The sequence below is a fragment of the Brachycentrus maculatus genome, unplaced genomic scaffold (assembly GCF_059751285.1).
Source record: "Brachycentrus maculatus isolate JH-2025_06_01 unplaced genomic scaffold, ASM5975128v1 h1tg000356l, whole genome shotgun sequence".
Classification (NCBI taxonomy): domain Eukaryota; kingdom Metazoa; phylum Arthropoda; class Insecta; order Trichoptera; family Brachycentridae; genus Brachycentrus; species Brachycentrus maculatus.
In genome coordinates this window covers 32550-54087 of record NW_028281105.1, presented here as the reverse complement: position 1 = coordinate 54087, position 21538 = coordinate 32550, and the positions used below count along the sequence as shown (strand labels likewise).

At 29.5% G+C, this 21538-nt stretch overlaps 1 protein-coding gene across 4 annotated transcripts; it reads left to right on the top strand.

Moving 5' to 3' along the window:
* The first annotated feature begins 1813 nt into the window (after positions 1-1813).
* On the top strand, positions 1814-17932 carry LOC148303696 (maltase A1-like). 4 transcript variants are annotated; one of them, XM_088269538.1, is made up of 14 exons: positions 1814-2093; positions 2899-3021; positions 5112-5291; positions 5959-6107; positions 7075-7200; positions 8238-8373; positions 9204-9321; positions 9903-10083; positions 11972-12076; positions 12881-13028; positions 13816-13913; positions 14048-14145; positions 16334-16474; positions 17750-17932. In XM_088269538.1, exons 1-14 carry the CDS (start codon positions 1937-1939, stop codon positions 17820-17822), a joined length of 1833 nt encoding a protein of 610 aa, XP_088125664.1. In that variant the 5' UTR covers positions 1814-1936; the 3' UTR covers positions 17823-17932. The 4 variants fall into 4 exon arrangements, 1 of the variants encoding a protein (XP_088125664.1); XR_015838437.1 differs by lacking the exon at positions 14048-14145 and having other exon boundaries at positions 17750-17886; XR_015838439.1 differs by lacking the exons at positions 12881-13028; positions 14048-14145; positions 17750-17932 and having other exon boundaries at positions 16334-16467.
* The last annotated feature ends 3606 nt before the right edge of the window (positions 17933-21538 follow it).

Genomic DNA, 21538 nt, shown 5'->3' with positions numbered 1-21538 from the left:
AAATACACATTTTTAACAGTCACAGCGGGATGCCGTAATTAATGGAGATGGATTATTTTATTTAATTTTTCGACTGGAAAAAATACTTTAAAGGGTAATTTATTGTAATTGAGATCATTTCTCTTTATGGTGAGATTAGTTTTTTTCAGAAATAAAACGATTTCGTATATTTTTGTCATATTTTATTAATGAAATATTTTGTTTATTTTCCTAAAAGGAATCCACTATTTCATGGTATTTTTTTTTATTTAAATATATTGTAAAACCCCAACTTTCTGCATATTTAATTTTCAAAATGGATTGAGTTTTTATCTGCATTAATAATATACATTGATTCAATTCGAGGTGGATCAATATTCTTTTGTTATATAAGGTTTATTGTAGAAGACTTATGTGTATATATATATATATATATATATATATATATATATATATATATATATATATATATATATATATATATATATGATTATTTACTACTTAATAATCGATTATTCATTTAATTCCGATATGTACTCGTATACATAAGACTCGTCACCAGTAAGAAGGATACGGTTTTTATCTTGAAAAAAAATGTTATTCTTATCTAGTATACTATTGTGGGCATCAATATTTGTACAAATGTTTGTTGATTACATTAGCTATCGTACTGAAGGTCTCGGGTTTGATTTCCAGGGAGACAAAATAGATATGGGTGATTTTTCACCCTTATTTTTAATTATAAAACTGTGGAATAATATTTGAAGCGACCTTGAGTTCATATATGTAATTAACGATCAAGAACTGCTTCAATAATATGGTGCAATAATACGGTCTCCTATGCACCATTCTTTGAGGATAAGCTTTAGAAGAATATCGATAAAAGTGAAACCTTTTACAGGTAAAAAAAAAAATTTTTTCCAGATCTTGAAGTCAAATTAAATTAATTTCTTACGCGATATATGATAAACGATTATAATCAAACTGCTGATGTATTCTATCAAATTAATTGAATTCCCTATTTATGGGCTTTTCGACAGCAGTGCAACATTTACGAAAGTGAAAAATGTCGTAAATTCGGGAATATCAAACAAGCACTTGGCTTATTATTCGTCTAACCATTATTCGCCCCCAATGGTGCATATGGCACTGCATCGTTATATAATCAGTGTTATCTTGATCGTTAAATACACGTTGGATGAGTAATCAGTCTTCCGCTTCAGGACCAGTCCAGGGTCATATTAAATGCATATTAGACTGAAAAATCATAATATTTATTTTTCCTTTCTTAGGGATCGAAGCCGGGACCTCCGGCATGGTAGCTTAGCGCGCTTACCACTGCACTATACAGGCGGAGAAATATGGGGCATATTATTATGTAGTGTAATTAATACTTTTTATTTTATAATAATTATTATATTTATAAAATAGATTTTTATATTTTTTCCTTTCAAACTTTTATTTGGGAAAGCCGGATCAATTTAATGTGAATATTCAGAAAATAGTTTTTTTATTATTTCTTGTTATATAATTATCTTTGTGTGATATTGATGACATTCATAAATCAGTCAGTCATAATTATTATTTATTATCTCTTAGTATCTAGTTTTGCATCTGAGATATACGACACTGATTTATTTTTAAAACTTACTTTTATAAATTGATATAAAAATAAATATTATTGATTTCAAAATCACGATATTTTGCTATAATTATTGTTCAATGTGAGATGTCATATTTTTATCATAATCAATGTTGAAATTCAAGAGAGGGTAATAAAATAACAATATGTTTTAAATGTATTTTAGTTATCGATTCAAAAAGGAACAAACGCACATGTTGACATATGAATGAATTTTCGTATCGTATTTACATGCATTTAAGTAATATATCCACTGAGATATTGAAATTTAAATTCTTTTGTTGTCGTATTAAGTACAGTGTTTAAAATAACATCATGAGTGGCAAAGTTTTATTTCTGGTAATAGCAGTGTTGGGATTTCCATATGAAAATTCTGGTGAAATGGAAGACTGGTGGACTAATATGCAACTCTATCAGATTAATTCGAGGTCCTTTAAGGATAGCAACGGTGAAGGAATAGGAGACATAAATGGTAACAGCGTTATTTTAACCTAACTCTAGATTCATTATTCAATATATATTTCTATAATATATCGCTTCAACAATGAAAATTGGCAAAAATAAATTTACTCCTGGCCCATAGAATGTCACGTTTTGGATGAAAAGATATTATATATTATTTCTCGAAATAATATATCAATATGATCCACAAAGTTAATGCTTTCAATATTCCAAACAAAAGATATTATGTTTATTTATGTTATTGTTTGTCCGCGTCCGTAGTGTAATGGTCAGCACGCTCGGCTACCGTTCTGGAGGTCCCGGATTCGATTCCCAAGGGGGGTTAAATAAATATTAGTGATTTTTTCACTGTAATATTTATTCAACATTACCATGTACTGGTACCTGAAGCGGAAGGCTGATCACCTTTCCTTCATGTATAAACGATCAAGATAACACTGCGTTTATATGACAGTGCCCTATGCACCATTTGGGTGCGGATAAGGGTTTTATATTATATATATGTTATTGTTTACTTTCAACATGTTTAATGTTTTACATTAATATAGGATTTGGAAAAACCAAAATGTTTATTGTAAGTGGTTTAGGCATAACATTTTATTTTTCTAGCATTTTTTTTTTAACATTTAATAACAATTTTCTATGTAAGTAGTTTATAACAACTTGTTAAATTGATGTGCCGCAATTGATGTGTTTTTTATACATATTTATGTAAATGGTACAATAGTACCGTATATATCAAAATAAAAAATAAAAAATAATAATTATTATAATAAATTTAAATAATTAATATTTGGCCCTTTTTTTGGTAATAGTTTTAGGATTTACATATGAAAATTCTCGCGAAGAGGAAGACTGGTGGACGAATATGCAACTTTACCAGATTTATCCAAGATCCTTCAAAGATAGCAATGGAGATGGAATCGGAGATATAAATGGTAACAGTATTTTTTCTACACAACTCTAGATTCATTAACAGTATAATTTTAGATAATTTTTATTATGTAATTTTCGTGAAATACAACTTCAGTTTTGTTTCCAGAAAAAAAGTGTATTTTTTAGTGTCCAAAATTTGTATATAACAGTTTTATTATAATTCACATTATTCTACAGTTAATGCCTTATTTTAAATATATATTTGAAACGTTAATAAAAATGTTGAAAACAGGATTCATAATCGTTCAAGTCTCATATAAAATAATATATGTAGTTAAACATATATGTTGTGCATAGCAAACTGATTAAAAACAAATTTATTTATGTTTCAAATTATAAACCATTCAATTTTGAATAAAAAAATCGGTTTTTATGTTTTTTTTACAAAGGATGTCTTTAAACATACATTTAACATCCATCGTTTATTGAAGTTTCAGAAACATATTTTTTTGATGTGCTACGGCATGACTGATTGGCATATATATGTTTTCGGAATGCCCGGAAAATGTACTATATCCTAGCAAAAGTGGCATACTTTTAACTTTATATTTACCCGCTACAGGGTATAAAGTGTTGTTTTTGCATTTTGAAGACAAGGCATTGTTTAATTTAATTTTTTTTTAAATATACTAAATATTTTTCAAATAGAGAAATAACCTTCTGATTTTACCTAAAAAGACCTGTTGCAAAGTAAAAAGTTCAAAAGTGGCTTGATATTTATTTTTAAAACATTTTATTATATTCTTAAACTTTAAAAACAATCTCCTAAGAAATCAACTTTTTTGATAATTGACGTTGTTGAAAGGAGCCTTGTGGACTATTTAAAAAAGGGAATAACTTCCCCAATTAACGTCTATTTCCAGCTGTCAATCCATATTTTTATAAGATTTTAATAGATATTACTGTGATTCAAATTATTTACCAGATATTTCAAATATCACACACTATTTTATGTTGGCTAGTACGGACAACTTATATTTCGACTTATTTTATTATTCGAATGTTCCTTATTACATTTTGAAATCCCTAATACTACAATGTATGAAATGTAGTATTCTATTATCAAACAAAGATAATGTTTTGTTGCTAAATTCATACTGGTATTGAAAATATTTATCAAGTTATCGTATTTGTAATGAAACAAGTGGTATTATCTTATCTTTTATTTAGTAGTTTGATTTAATTTTTATTTGAAATTATCAGGTCATAAATATGAAATCAATAACATATATGTAAAAAGCATAATCTGATGATATTGACATGGTCAAACAAAAGTGATATTTAAAAGTCGATCAAACAAAGGATAATTTTATAAATAATGTAATCAAATATACTTTGACTGGCACCAAAGTGTAGTTGGTAGACTGCGAAACTTGCGTCACGGTTTCGATTCCCGTCAATTGCGAAACATTTTTTTATTAATTTATTTTCAATTGGTCTGGGTGTGTGTGATGTTTTTTTTACAGTGACCTTCCCTATTCTTACTATCCTACTTGCAGATAAGCCTCTGAAAATAGAGGTTTTGCGGGTTATTACTTCAAAACAAAAAAAAACGTAAAGATTTCAATCACTAACACGCTCTTATATTTATTTAAATACCACAATTTGATGATATAAATACGGTATAAAAAAGTGAAAATGTATTTTAGAAGTCAACTTATCAAAGGAAAATATTATGAATTAATGTTCTCATAAATACTAACTACTTCTACTATCACGCCGTTACTGCAGAGGTAGGCAGAGAGATGTCTTAAAACCATTGGTTTATGTAAATGTAGCCATACATTACCCAAAGTAAATCATTTTCTTATAACATTTCTACTTACTTAACATAAAAGAATGAAAAAATCATTAACTGTATCTTCATGGTTATTAATATCGATAATCGGTTCAAAAATATCAACGTCATCAGATATAAAAGTTCGAAAGGAATGTAAAAGTTATCTATAAAAATAGTTGAATCGTTAACATTCATATGGAATCGATTCCTAGACTTAAAATACAATATTTTTTTGTTTTACTTTTCCAAATCAAGATTTTTAAAATTCAATAAATCGCACTCTCAGTAATATTATGTGTTCAATTGGTTCAGGAATCCGCTCAAAGCTGGACCATCTCGTAAATATTGGAGTGAATGCAACATGGCTATCTCCCGCCTTCCCTTCTCCCATGAAGGACTTTGGGTACGATATCTCCGACTTTTATGGGGTTGCCGAAGAGTATGGGACAATGGAGGACATGGAAAATCTCATAGCTGAGGCCAAAGAAAGAAGTAATGTTTGCAATCCATTTTCATTTGTTTATTAATGTTCTGTTACATTTTCCTGACAGTTCAGTTCTTTTTTTTATTTGTGATATTTTTTAGTTTGCCCAAATTTAAATAATATTTAAAAAGTATAAATTTTGATAATTTTTTTTTTCATTTGTAGATATTCGAATTCTTCTCTAAATTTATTAGTTTGCCCAACATTTAATAATTTAAAAAAAAATGTAACTATTTTGTTTAAACAAAAATTGTTCTCCATCTGTATGTATTCGAATTCTTTTCGAATTTTTTAAGTTTGCCCGATGTTAATGATATTCAAAATAAAATAACTATTTAGTTAAAATATTATTTTGTTCTTTATTTGTAGGTATTCTAATTCTTCTTGATACTTCTTAGTTTGGCCCAACGTTTTGTAATATTTTTAAAAATAAAGCAATTTTGTTAAAATATTTTTCGTTCTCCATTTTAAGATATTCGAATTCTTTTCGAATTTTTTTAGGTTGCCTGATGTTAATGATATTTTTAAAAAATAACTACATAATTTGTTAAAATATTTTTTGTTTTTTATTTGTAGATTTTCTTATTCTTTTCTATACTTCTTAGTTTGCCCAATGTTTAAAATTTAAAAAAAAATAACTAATTTGTTCAAATAATTTTTGTTCTTCGTTTGTAGATATTCGAATTCTTCTCGATTTCGTTCCTAACCACACTTCTGATGAGTGCGAATGGTTCCAAAAATCTGTGATGAGAGAACCAGGATATGAAGATTTCTATATATGGCATGACGGGCGTAATGGTAGCATGAGTCCACCAAGCAATTGGGTAAGTGAAAAATCGAGCGAAAATGGTGATTGAAATGTATTTGAAATGAAATGATATAAATGTGAAAAACATACACTGGTTTGAAGAGTCGACTAAATTGTATTTTATTATTAAAAACACAAAAAAATAAAATTATTTCACCTTGTTATGGCATTTTCAAACTACTGTGAAGATTATATGGACTGAAGGTCCTTATATAGCTATGCAATTCTAGAAGTAATAGTTATAACATGTGCAGTAATAATTATGGCAGAAAACATCACTTAAGGGTAAGGCCAAGTGTTCAATAAGTAATAGAGAATTACCAACAGTCTAAGTATCCTAGGGCTTACAACCTGGCATTTGGCTGGTTTCAGCGATCACTTCATCACTTGTGTAACGTTCGCCATTCGGCCGAACTTTTGACTAAATTTTTGACCGTATTGCACTCCGTATTGAACTTATTCTTGAAACCTGTAAACATGTATGCAATGGCCTCCTTGCAGTAAGGTTTTCGATACATTCGTGAAGTAGGCTGATAGCTATGCCATCAGTTGAGGGATGTGATGTATTCTATATTTGTGATGTAGAAATCCTTTTTGAACACAGATGAGATTCATTCTGAATTAGTCCACAGATTTTTTAGAAGACAAAGCCTTTATAGGGTTCGTATTCATGATTATACTTTTTTTATTCTTAGGGTGATTAATCCACACACACTTATATTTTGACTAACTTATACTTTGATTTATGAACTCCATTATTAAAAGCTGGTAGTTCTTTTATTTTGATTTATTCCATATAAACATAAGTTTCTAGGTAGCCGTTAGTGAGTGACTGCTTTCTAGGAGAGACTTACCTAGAATCCCGCTTGCCAGACTATGCGGGTATATCCACGATTGCGGGATGATATTGTCACCACTGTGTCAGAAACATACCCACAATCCTTACAATTTCACATTTATTAACGAAGGTTAAAACTTTCTAGATATCATTCTTTCGAGGATCAGCTTGGACTTATCATCCTATTAGACGTCAATGGTACCTTCATCAGTTCCTTAAAGAGCAACCAGACCTCAACTACAGGAATCCACTTGTTGTCGAAGAAATGAAAGTGAGTATTCAAACAATAACGCACAAAACTATTTTTTTATAAAACAACTTTGTACCAACAAAATTTTATTCTGTACTGGGTTTGAAATCAACAGGGTCTTCTCCAAGAAAAAAAATATATATACTTATTTTAGAAAATACTAGATTTTTTTATGATGTGTATTATGATTTTAAACTTGTTAAAATCAAAATAAGGTTTTAATAAGATATACAATAAGATTACGAAGTTAGTTTGTAAGATATATAGCAAAAAATCGTGAAGTAAATACTTCAAATGCTTATAGTATAAGGCATTAAGTAGCATATTTTAAATCAAATGAAGTGATCCTTAAGCACATCCTATTGTGCAATTAGTCTTGCATATCAGGTACCAATCCAGATTCATATTAAATATTTTTTTTAGAGAACAAAAACTTTTTTGTTGCCCCAAGAAATAAAGTTCGGGGCCTCTAGAAAAGATTATATATATATATATATATATATATATATATATATATATATATATATATATATATATATATATATATATATATATAGATATATATATATATATATATATATATATATATATATATATATATATATATATATATATATATATATATATATATATATATATATATATATATATATATATATATATATATATATATATATATATATATATATATATATATATATATATATATATATATATATATATATATATATATATATATATATATATATATGTGTAAACCATTTAAGCCATTTTGGAATGTGACTTTTTAATTAAATTGAAAAGGATCTGCGTTCCAAAGGAAACAATTCACATTTAAATCACAAAAAAAATCACCAATTGGATCAAACGCTATTGTTCGATTTTTTGTAAGGAATCAACACATTTTGAAAGGAATATACGTGTACATCACGAAACGTAATCAAAATGGTTTTTATTGTTCATGTTGTGTAATGTTGAACAAATAAATACAAACTCAGTATAAAAAACGAGTTAAAAAATAAATTATATTGTTCTCAATAAAATACCTTTTGTTACAGAATGTATTGAGATTTTGGTTAAACAAAGGTATCGCAGGATTCCGCGTAGACGCCATTCCTCACTTATTTGAAGCAGATGTGGATGAATTTGGTGAATATCCTGACGAACCTTTATCAGGGGATACTGATGATGAAGGTAAATTAACTGTACTTAATTATTATTTCATTCAAATGAATTATTTTTTATTAAACTATGAATCTAAGAAAACGCACACACGCAAAATAAGAAAATTCTAGAGATCAAAAAGTGATACGAGTACATATATCATAAATATCCACATAAATATACCTGCTCTAATATTTGCGTTTACTACTAAAAATTTGAATTGTAATATTGATGTATTGATTTTTTAAAATTTAAATATTATTATGTTATATATTTAAATCTAAAGATCATTAATATACAACATATCCTCAGTTTTTATATTTGCAAATATGACTAGTTTCAAGAACTACAAATTTTTTTACCAAAAAGAGAAAATACGTTTGTTTTGGAATTTATATTAACACATTTTATGAAAATATCTGTAGTTCTTTAATCTAGTCGTCATTACCTTGATAAACTCAAAAGTGGTCATACACAATTTTTTTATATTTAAACCAACATATTATTTCTTAAAGTAAATAGCAAAAAATATATTAAAACGTTTTCTAATAAAATCCAATCTTAACATATGGGATTATGAAAATTAAATTTGAATGAGAACAAAATCAAGATTAATCGATAAAAATCTGTTTAACATAATGTTATTTTATATATGAAAATTCACTTTTTTTAGAGTGCGCAATTTTCCCTTTTCACATTTATTCTGTGGTCATTGCCTTTACTTTTAAATGTAGTTTTTTATGCAGGATTTTTCTGATTACGGATATTTAAACAGTGACTATAATGTATACACATATAATGTATGTTTGATTATTTATTTTAGTTAATGAAATTGATCTTTCTCTTCTTTTAATAAACAGACAGCTTTTGGTATGTGAGTCATATTTACACGATGCATTTGGATGAAACGTACGACCAAGTATTCCAATGGAGGACAGTTCTGGACGAAGTCACCGAACAAACTGGATCCGAAACGAAGTAAGTGAATTACTCACTTTTTTGACATCCCAAGTAAAGTTTGGGCATTTACAGGGCTTATGACCTGTCTTAGGCTGTTTAAGTGATCACTTTACAATGTTAAACAATCACCATTCTACTTTTCATTAAAAGCCGCATAAAAATTTAAAAATCATATTTTCAGGAGTTTTCCAGTATGTAAAATAATCCAGGGTTCGGATCATGCAAACATCCAAATAAAAGGGTCTCTGCTGAAAAAAGGCTTTCTCAATCCAATAAAGATGGCTATTGTGAACTCAAATGTACTGTGTCATGAGATTGATCATATATGTATAGGTGTTCCAAAAAAATTAGTAGTGTGGTTGTCAATCTTGGGTAGAATGGTGAATGTTGCACGTGTGTAAAGTTATCATTTAACCAGCCTTTGACAAGTCGTAACCTCTGTAAATACCCGTACTTTTTTATTGTTTTTCATTTATGTTAAAATGTTTTAAAAAAATGTAAAAATAACTCCTAAGTAGAGAAAACGACACACTCAAAATGCCTGTTGTAATACTGTTTTTTTGTAACTATTTATTGTTTAATTGTTTGTTTTATTGAAGAATCATGGTGATGGAAGCTATGGATATAAGGTATTATGGAAATGATACCCACGAAGGTGCGCACTTCCCATTGAACTTCAATTTTGTCTTCCTTAATGATGGCACCAACGCTGTCGAGCTTGGTGACAGGATTCTCAACTGGTACAATATATTACCGAGAGGCAGAATCACAAACTGGATGGTAATGTATGAAAGGTCTTTTGAAGTTATCATAGATAAAACCGTTTTTTATATACGTGAAATTCTTTCGACAAAACTTTCGAAAGATTGATAAAGACATAGAAAGGAGAGAGAATGCTGGTAACAAAGTGAATGGTGCACTGAAATCAGTTATAGCAAATAAAAACCTATCAGCGGAAGCTAAACTGGCAGTGCACAACGGAGTCCTGGTTCCAACTCTAATGTATGAAAGTGAAACATGGAGTTGGCAAGAGAAGGATGAAAGTAGACTGAATGCAGTCGAAATGCGATCTCTGAGAAGAATGTGCGACAAAACGATGTATGATAGATGTTCGAATAGTGAAATGAGGAAGGAGTGCAAAGTTGAGATAAGCATTATTGATAAAATTAAGAAAGGTGTGATGAGATGGTTTGGGCGTATAGAACGAATGAGTGAGGAAAGAACGGTAAAACAAATTTATGAGGTGAATGTAATAAGGAAAAGGAGCAGAGGAAGACCGAGAAAAACATGGCACGATCAGTTATGCCAAATACTTGAGAGTGGTCAGGTTAGGAGTCATAATAATCGGCGGGTATGTATGAGGAGATGCATGAACGTGGAAGAGGCGAAGAATGTTTGCAAAGACAGAGGAAGCGGCGTGGTGGTTAGTTAGAGATTTTTTAAAAAAAATTCGCCCCACATGCTCAATTTTAATTTTTATATGCTTAATTTATTTTATAATACTATTGTATGGAAACGAAACGTGGACTATCGGGCAGGCAGACTGGGCGGCATTTGAAGGCGTTTGAGATGTGGTATTATAGGTGCATATTGGTGATTTATTGGTAGAAATATGTAGGCGTGTAACGAGGTATTAAGCAGAGCTGAAGAGTCCAGTGGCGTGCACAGAGAATTAATTAGGTAGGAAATAAAGGTAGACAATAAGGTGATTTGGTAATACTTACAAGGGTAGGCAGTAGAGGTAGGTAGTAAGGTAAGCTAGGCACTACTTAATAAGGTAGGGTAGGTACTGGTTGCATTTTTATATGTCACGCGGGTAAGTTAGGATAAGCACTGCTTTCTGCCTATATGTAATTCACACCCCTCTTGGAATTTATATTTTAAGTAAATAAAGTAGCATTGAAGCGAGTCAAATAGATAGGCCAGAATATAAGACACTCCTTTCAAGAACGTCATAAATAAAAAATCGTCAATTTTCAGTTGTGCATATTTTCGGAATGCCCAAAAAATGTACTATATTCCGGCAAAAGAGGCATATTTTTAACTTAATACTAACCCGCTACGGGCGGAAAGTGTGGTTTTTGCATTTTGAAGAGAAGATATTGTTAAATTTTTTTTTTAAAAATACTAAATATTTTTCAAATGGAGAATGAAACCTTCAAGTTTTATCTTAAAAGATCTGTTGCACAGTAAAAAGTTATATAAGTGGCTTGATATTTATTTTTAATGCATTGTATTCTATTTTCAAACTTTAAAAACGATCTCCTGAAAAATCAAGTTTTTTGATTTATGACGTTCTCGAAAGGAGTTAACGATATTCGAAAGCACAAACTACAAAGGAATACCCTGCTTAACCTTCATGGACCAATTATTTTCGACATGCGTTGTAGCGTTTATGCCGAGTTAGAGTGACGAGCGAAGGGTAGAGGCAGGTTTAGACTTACCATAAAATAAGCAAACCAATCACCACAAAGATAATATAAGAAAAAAAAAGATTATAATAACCCACGAAAAAGATTATATTTTTTTAGTACTATTTTCATATGAATATTGGATACAAAACTAGAATTATTTATTCCGAATCATTTTCGTACATATATAATAAGACGTGATGAAACTTTAATATTTTTCAATGTACAACGTAATTCAAATTGGAATTTTATTCAAGATTGGAAACCATGACGTACCCAGAGCAGCAAGCAGATTTACAAACAAAATCGATGGAATGCTTATGCTCACAATGCTACTTCCTGGAGTCAGTGTCACATATAATGTAAGTCATTTGAAATAAGTAAACTTAAAAAAAACAACATATTATAACTTTATTATTCTCAGAATATAATGATTTGTATTTAAAAAAAAGATGATTATAATAATATATTTAAAAAAACCTTTAAGGCCAATTACTAGGTTACTTGATTTGCACGAATAAATTGCAACATTTTAAAATTATTTTTTAAAGCAGTAATATTGGTAGGATACATTGGAATTTCTAGAAAGTTGCGTTATTTGCAATTTTAAGTATCCGTTTTTCAAATAATGTTGAAAAACAATAAAAAAAAAACAGAAAGTCAATTTAAATAACTAATATGCAGGAAATTAAATTCTTATTATTTTTTCTCGTAGGCTGATATTTAAAAACATTTAAACCCAATAACGATATTAAATTTAATTGTTGTAAAATTAATTCAAATGGCCTCCCTTTTAGGAGTCTCCCAAACAAATAACGATTTTTATAAAATTATATTGAAATAAAAATTTAATTAAAAATTAAATATATTTCAATAATATTATTATAAAAAAATATTGTAATAAAAATTAAAGACATCACTTTAAATGAAATATAAATAAATAATTACAGATGGCGGTTCAACGCAAAAGAATAAGGATCCCTAAAATTCTAAATTCTGCCACCAATGCTCTAAATATTGCAAAGGAAAAAAATGTTGTATTTATTGCATGCAACTTCAACAATATTTTAGCTATTGGGCTATATAATTGGCAAATTGTAAAAATAATTTAAAGGAGTGTAAATTGACTTTACATAGTTATATTTACGTATAAACTTTTTTTCAAGGGAGAAGAGATAGGAATGACGAATTATTACTTGAGTTGGGAAGATACTCAAGATCCGCAAGGTTGTATCGCTGGAATTGAATATTATAATACGTCATCAAGGGATCCCGCAAGAACTCCCTTTCAGTGGGATTATACTAAAAATGCAGGTAACAAATTAAAAAAAAAAGAGATACAATCTGAAAACTAATGTGCGCCTTTATCAGCGGTTTCTTGGAATTAAAAAGTCAACGTTTTAATAGATGTGCTCATTTACTGAATATTCCGTCAAATGACTGCCTAAAAAATATATAACATAAAAACTCTTTCCCTAAAACACTATTTTAATAATATCAAAAAAAGATAGGAGCAAATTGTATGAATTTAATTATATTGTAGTTTCCAAGTTATTCAGTATGTTCAAATTCACAAATTTAGATTAAAATGATTCCTTAGTGGGAAATTCTGATTAATAAACAAGGATTTGGACATACGAGTATACGAAAAAATGTTAAAAATTAAATAATCTGGACAAATTAAAGGCTGCTGGCCGGTTACGATCTTGAATATATCGAAATAAAGGGTATCTACTTAATAAAAGGTTGCTCAAACCAGCCATAGATTGCTCCCATGAAAAATATTAAGCATTATGAGATTTGTGATAAATGTATGAGTTTTAGAAATTCAAATAGCGTGGTTGGCAATTATGGATAAAATGGTGCAAGTCACAAAACTAGGCCATGATAGGTCAAAAACTATGTTAATACTCAGATTTTCATATTATTCTTCATTTGTGTTATTTCAAGATGCCAAAATGTAAAAAACGTTCAATTTTAATTTTTTTTTAATTCAATTTTAGCATGTAGGAGGGTAGACCAGTGTCATAAAAAATCATTAATCGAGTTATGATTCAATTTAATAAGAAAAGTAAAAATGTATTTTTTTTTCTTTTTGAAGGATTTTCCACAAGTGTTAAAACATGGCTTCCAGTGAATGATAATTATTTCCATTTAAATTTATATAAGCAAATTCATGATGATAAAAGTCCCTACAAGGTAAGTGCCATTATACGGTGTTCAAAAATTATACTGAATGTTTGAAAACATGGATCGCAAAATATTGTAATGAATTGTAGTTTTACTTGGTAAAATTTATTTTTAAAAATTACAATTAATAATATTCTTTTCAGTTTTATCAATCACTGTCAATGTTACGGCAAACCGAAATATTCAAATACGGATACATGAATGTTTATATACCATACAATGATATTCTCATTATGACAAGGTATAATTTTATTTTTTTAAGTATGAATTTATGTTTTTTTTTGTTAAATCAAGTATATAAATCAATACAACATTAAACATATAAGCCCATTGCTCAATCTCTAGTATATACTTGTTTAAATATTTTCTTGAAAGTTTCATTTTAAAATGTTCGTATTATTATTGTGGTGTGTTCAAATTTTTTCAAACGAAAAATATTTACTTTGTTTAAAGTAAGAGTTTAAAGTTGTATTAAGCATAGTGTGGTTCCTCGAGCGCCCGACGGGGCTGCTGAGGAACCACGCTCCATCATTTATTTAATTTTCTCCGGACATTTACATCTCAAGTCTACAATTTTTTGCTCATCTATAAATATTGTGATTGGTGTTAACTTGAAATGGTTAAAAGTTATAATTTTATAAAGGTTAGCTGTTAACTGATGAAAGTGCATCAATAATATCATTGCGTCGTTCAATATAGCAATGCTGGTCTAAACGGTGTAGTGTATTTCTAAGAATCTGTGCCGAATGAACACATGTGGCAAGTTGGCGTTAAAAAGTGCTTTGTGTTCGTCCCTTAAGGGTACTTTACGACCATAGTGTACCTATTCATCCGAAACCCCTCACTTCTCGGGGATAAATGACTGCAATAAAAATGTGCAAAGACAATACCAATCTGAGAACATGTGCTTAAAAGGTTAAATTTTATGAAATCGAACTACAAACTTAAATACCTCAATTGCGCCAGCTCCCATTAGTATGAAAGCGAAAGCGGAAAACCTCAAAGACAAAACCATCATGTCGGATCACGGAAGGGCGGCAAAAGAGGATAAATGTGAAGTCCCGTTTGAACTGCTAGTTTGGAAGTTGGAAGTTGGCCATCCACAATGATGAGGAGATCAACAAGCTGCCCTCCAGCGTGACGACCATCGTTCGGGAAGTCGTCCTGCTTGGTCATTCTCCAGCCCATGGGATCAAGAGGAAGGCGTTTTAATGTGTCGGCTCATCTTTTCCCCGCTCCAGACTCGACAGCCCGAGATCGATTGACGACGTTTTAATCCATTTTTTTATATCATTATCATCATCATCTTATTATTATTATTATTATCCATGTCTTTATAAGCGCCCTTGAGGTAGTATTTTACGAAAATGGCGCTATACAAATTATCCAAATTATTATTATTATTATAGGAAGTTAGAAGAAAATATTGTATTTTTTTAGACAGTACGAATGTTTACGGTTTTTATTAGTTAAATTGAAAATGTATCCCAAATTTTTATTGTGATAGAAAGAAGAGAAAAAAACAAGGCTTGGTTTAAAAATACATAGGTTATTAATATTTAAAGCATTTACTTTGTGGTTAGTCGTTTTTACTTATTTATTTTTTACATTTATTTACATATTTATTCTTAAGTGAAAAATCAAACTTACAATCAAGATAACTGTGCATAAATCTAATGTAGAAATTAATTTTTAAACCATTAGGTTGGTAGTGTTAATAATAATAATAATAAAACCCTTATCCGCACCCCAATGGTGCAAAGGGCACTGCGTCATATAAAAGCAGTGTTATCTTGATCGTTTACACATGAAGGAAAGGTGATCAGCCCTCCGCTTCAGGTACCAGTCCAGGGTTATATTGAATAAATATGACAGTGAAAAAATCACTTATATTTATTTTACCCCCCTTGGGAATCGAACCCGGGACCTCCAGAACGGTAGCTGAGCGTGCTGACCATTACACTACGGAGGCGGACAGATAGTGTTAGAAACAGGTAGTGTTAGGAAGAAAAAAAAAGTAATACATTAGAAATGTAGGGTTTAAATGTAAATAGAGGTCAAGATCACGCTGCATCAATTTAAAATATTAGAATAAAATTATTTAAGTTTTATTCTTTCAAATTTTTTCGAGCAGTTGGACATTCGGATAGTTGGCTTTCGGGCAGTTGGGCATTCGGGTATTTGGGGTTTAGGTAGATGGCGTTCGGGCAGTTGGCTTTCGGGGAGTTGTCCATTCGACAAGGCGTCCAAGTAGACAAGGTTTGGGCAGTTGCCTATTCGGATAGTAGGCGTCAATTTTTTTTACTCAAACTAAATCAAATGTTACCTCAAGTGATGTGAAATTCATCAATGTATTTTTTTAACATAGTCCTAAGCACTATGTTTGTGATAAATAAAACAACTGCGTCAAATTTCAATGTTTCTTTCAGGAGATTAAGTGTTTCGACTGGAATCGTAGTGGTAAACACAGGAAATGAAACAATGCACATAGATATTGATAAAGCAATACATCAAAACATGCATGTGGTTTCTGTTCTTACCGCTAGTGTTGGGTCCTCTAGAATTCCCGGGTAAGTTATATTGCATATATTATAGCTATGCACATTATGATATATCGCTCACTCCTTTCAAGAACGTCATAAACTAAAAAACTTGAATTTCAGGAGAACGTTTTTAAAGTTTAAAAATATTATACAATGTATTAAAAAAAAAATATCAAGCCACTTATTGAACTATTTAGGTATAACCTGAGGGTGTTTTCTCCATTTCAAAAATATTAAGTATTTAAAAAAAAATAATTAAACAATACCTTTTCTTAAAAATGCAAAAACCACACTTTTTGCCTTATAGCGGGTAAATATTAAGCTAAAAAAAAAGCCTCTTTTGCTGGGATATAGTACATTTTTCGGGCATTCTGAAAACATGCACAACTGAAAATTGACGATTTTTGATTCATGACGTTCTTGAAAGGAGTGAGCAATATATATTCCTAACTAAGAAATACATAATTTGATTGAAATTAATAGAAAAGAGACAAAATAATATATTGTAGATGGTTTTCTTTAAAAAAGAGTCATACCAAATCTTTGAAGTCGATAGTAGAGTCGATTTCGCTTAATTGGGACTCGCCCATTTTTATTTATTTTTTATATCAAAACAACGTCCTCAATCAGTCAAAAAGAGCTTCAAATTAATCAAATAACACCTTTTTATTTGAATTTGTACGTATATTAAACTTATTGACGAATTCTTTGAGAAAAATATGAAAAAAATAATTTGAGTATTTTTCAGACAACTCGGAAATTAAAGATTGTTACAATTTGTTTTTGTATCAATATATCAATGTTTTTTGTTGTTTGTTACGGAAGTTTATACCTCCAAAATGTTACACTAAATGTGTCTTCGGTTAGTCACTGGAATAAATGATTTATCATCATCTTGGTTCTGATATTTCGATTAAACAATTCATCAATAGTTTACTGACACTCATGATTTACGTCATAACATAATAAATTGTTTCTTGTGTTCAAAATTCTTCTTATATCTTTATGGGATTCTAACAAAACTTTTAATTCATCACTGCTGTAAATTAACCTTAATCGAATGTTTTAATTATTTTTGTATTATTATAACATATGCGTTTATTGTAATCCTAAATAATTAAGCAAAACATTGTAAGCGAAGTGTTTATTTTTAAATGTATTTTTTATTAAATAAATACATTTAACACTTTTACAAACCGACGAATTATTACTTGAAAATAAATATTTTCTTCGAGAAATGTTTAATTACACAATCTTATGTAATTAAACGATATTTTTAATATTTTTTTTTTTGTTTTTCAGCGTTTTATATTTATCAAAATATTTCAAGCTTTACCCATATGAAGCTGTGGCACTTTCTGCTGTGCACTCATAATGAAAAGGTCAATTATTTAAAATGAAATTCTCTATCCTTAGATTTTCATTCCAATTATATATTTAAAAAAAATCTGTATTTTTTATGTATTTTATAACACAAAATAAATGTATCCTTTACGAAATAAAATATCATGAAAAACAATTCGTTTGATTTCACCAATTTTTGTTTGATTCGTTGTTTATGTCACGGTTTGAATTGTGGTTGTAGATTAAAAGGTAGAATGGTGAATGTTAGACGTGTTTAAAGTGATCATGTAAAACAGCCTTTGACAAGGCGTTAGCCATATTAATACTCAGATTCTTATTCTTCTTCGTAATTGTTAAGACGTCAATCAAGATATATAAATACAATGTAAACATATAAGATTAAAAATAAAAGAAAATAGGTAAAAAACAAGGAATGAAATAAATAAAAAATGTCACATTTTGAGTGTGTCCAAATACTTGTTCACAAAATCTGGATTATCTCTAATTACAGGAGTTATTTTCATATTATTATTTGACATCTTATCAAAGATGAAGAAGAATATGGAAGTCTGGGCATTTACGGGGCTGACGACCGTCATAGGCTGGTTTAAGTGATCATTTTACACACGTGTAACATTCACCAATTCTACCCATTATTGACAACCACACTACTCAAATTCTTGGAAGTTCTATATATATAAACCAATTTAGAAACCTTGTTCTTGAATCACTAGAACTTCACTAGAGACATCTATTGGTGAGATCATAATTGTGTGTGATTATAAACCAGGATTCGGATCTCACATACTAATATAGGAGTTTCTGCTTAGTAAAAGCTTCTTTACATCTCACCAATAGATGTCTCTAGTGAAGTTCTAGTGAATCAAGAACAAGGTTCTAAATTGGTTCATATATATAGAACTACCAAAAATTTGAGTAGTGTGGTTGTCAATAATGGGTAGAATTAGTGAATGTTACACGTGTGTGTCAAGTGATCACTTAAACCAGCCAATGACGGTCGTCAGCCCCGTAAATGCCCAGACTTCCATATTCTTTTTCATCTTTGATGAGATGTCAAAAAATTATATAAAAAAATGTACATAATATCAAGGAAAAATCAAATATAAAAATAAAATGCTTTAGAAAATTATAAATTATAAATTTATATGGGAAGATGAGATATTAAGCATATTATTGAAATAGAGGATTTCACATATGATGTAATATAGGTATTATACTGAGTCTCCATTATATGATTCTTGGAAAACGTATTTGTGAAGAAGTAAATTAATAATCCGTGGTTTGAATGAAACTTATCTCTTGTAATAAATTCGTGGCAAGTCGTCTCGTGAATGTGCTACTCTACAATATTTTCCGCCCCTGCAAAGAGGGATTACAAATTATCGTCATTTCCGAAAGTGCTTTCATCCCTTCATACAAAATCCACCCCTATCATTTATATTTCTATGTTCCCTTTTCATCTGTCACCATTGACATTCAAACTGGCGATGGCGTTTGTACCGACATAATTTTTAATGTATGTATAAAGTTACATATCGTCGGCTCCGTTCGTAAAGTGTCTAACTCCATTTGAGTTAAGTCTGTAGAGAGTGGTAATATAAATTTTTACTTATCAATGGGATCAGCATTTACTTTCAAGAATTTTTAAACTTATTATAATTATAATTAAAAATATACTTAGTAAATACCACTATTTCTTAAAATCTTCTGTGACACATGTTTCGATGCATCCCGCATCATTTTCAAACACTGTATGATGCGGAATGCATCGGAACACGTGTCACAGTAGATTTTAAGAAATAGTAGTGTTTACTAAGTATTTTTTTAATTAAAATGGATAGGTTTTACCACAAAGTGACTGCCAAATCAATTAATGAAATTTTCACAATTAATTTTAATAAAAACAGGATGTTTGATTCCAGACAATTGTTTTTTTTTTATAATAGCTGTTTCGCCTTGTGAAGTCATTGTCGAACTGCATCGAATAATATTACAGTCATTGTCAAACCACATATTTATGTATAAAATGAAGTAAAACCACTTAAGGAGTGCATTTTTTGTGGTGTGGGTATGCAATATACAATATGTAAAAATCGATATCAATCAACAATGGGCAAAATCCTACAATTCAGTCAACATACATTTCTTTTTATAGAGAACTTCCCTACATGATGTTTGTGGATACCAGTGGCGATCACAGAGAATTAATTAGGGTAGGTAGTAGAGGTAGGCGGTAGAGGTAAGTAGTAAGGTAAACTAGACACTACTCGCTAGAGTAGGCAGTAGAGGTAGATAGTAAAGTAAGCTGGTATTACTTAGTAAGGTAGGGTAGGGACTGGTTGCGTTTTTATATCACTCTGGTAAGTTAGGATAGGCACTGCTTTTCTGCCTGTATGGAAGGCACGCCCTTAGTGGATATATAATATTCTTCTTCTTCTTCTTGAAACCCTTATCCGCACCCCAATGGTACATAGGGCACTGTATCATATAAACGCAGTGATCTTTAACACATGAATTCTTGATCTTTAACACATGAAGGAACGTTGATCAGCCCTCCGCTACGTGATATTGTCAAAATATTATTTTAATCAAAATTAAATGAAATAAGAAAAACCTTCTCAACAACCTTATTCTCTTTTGTATTCGTCGATTAGTTTCCAAAACTTGTGCATCTATGAATAAAAAATACATTACATAAAAGTCATCTATATATGCAACACATCATTCAATACGTCTCCGGTCATACGAGTATTACATTCGAGTATTCAATTACATACATAATTCCTGAATAGTACTAGCCTTCAAACAACAATTGGCAAAATTTCATGACATTCTGACAATTGATTCACAAGTTACAGTGGATTTAGTGACTCGATTTTTATTGTCAAAACTATGGAAGAAAAAACTCAGTTTCACGAGATAATCAAAAATTGTTTTTTTAAGAAATCATGTTGTAATATCGACATTAATGAAGCCTTCCGTAAATAGAAAATTCTCGTTCATTTTCCCACGCGATAAATTTGCCGTATATTAATTAAAATCAAACCAGAACACTAAATTCAAGTACGATTAACAATATAAGTATTTTTTTCATAAAATTAGTTTCTTATCTATCAAACTTTAGGTTTTTGCTATAATCGGTATGCAACTTCATGTAAATAAATGTGTATACATGTTTATAGGTGAACAAATGAGTAAATATTTGCACGTGTATTGTTGTACGTTACACAGGGCAGTCTGAACAAAGAGAGAATTTTGAAGTATTATGCTTTGGACCTCTATTATCTCCCTTAATAATTCCTTTTGAACAGAATACAATGTAATATATTGAAGATAATTCGTTTACAGGAATTACGTATTAACCTAGAACCTAATTTTATAATTTACGGAAATTATTCAAAAGTTTTTTTTTGTGAAATAAATACATTAATTTCATACAAAAGCAATATAATAAATACTGTTATTATTGAGTAAAATGATAAAAAAAAATAAAACCTATAGTTTAACTTTTATTCAAGAAGTTATGAGGGTTGTATTAAACATGATAATTTAAAATAATAATGATCTTCACTAAATTTATGGCGACAAGAAAGGATAATATTTCTAGCCAAAAACTTAAATATTATTTATTACTTTGATTGAAATTAATACAATTGCATATTGGATATTAAAAAGATAAAACTAAATTTAAAAAAGTTAATACTATTTAAGGAAAATTGTTGAAAA

Bases quoted from the DNA above. Each gene is read 5' to 3' on its own strand.
- LOC148303696 (XM_088269538.1), top strand. From the start codon at position 1,937: ATGAGTGGCAAAGTTTTATTTCTGGTAATAGCAGTGTTGGGATTTCCA. The intron at 2,094-2,898 runs GTAACAGCGTTA...TTTTGGTAATAG, and splicing joins AGGAATAGGAGACATAAATG to TTTTAGGATTTACATATGAA. The intron at 13,914-14,047 runs GTAAGTGCCATT...TATTCTTTTCAG, and splicing joins ATGATAAAAGTCCCTACAAG to TTTTATCAATCACTGTCAAT.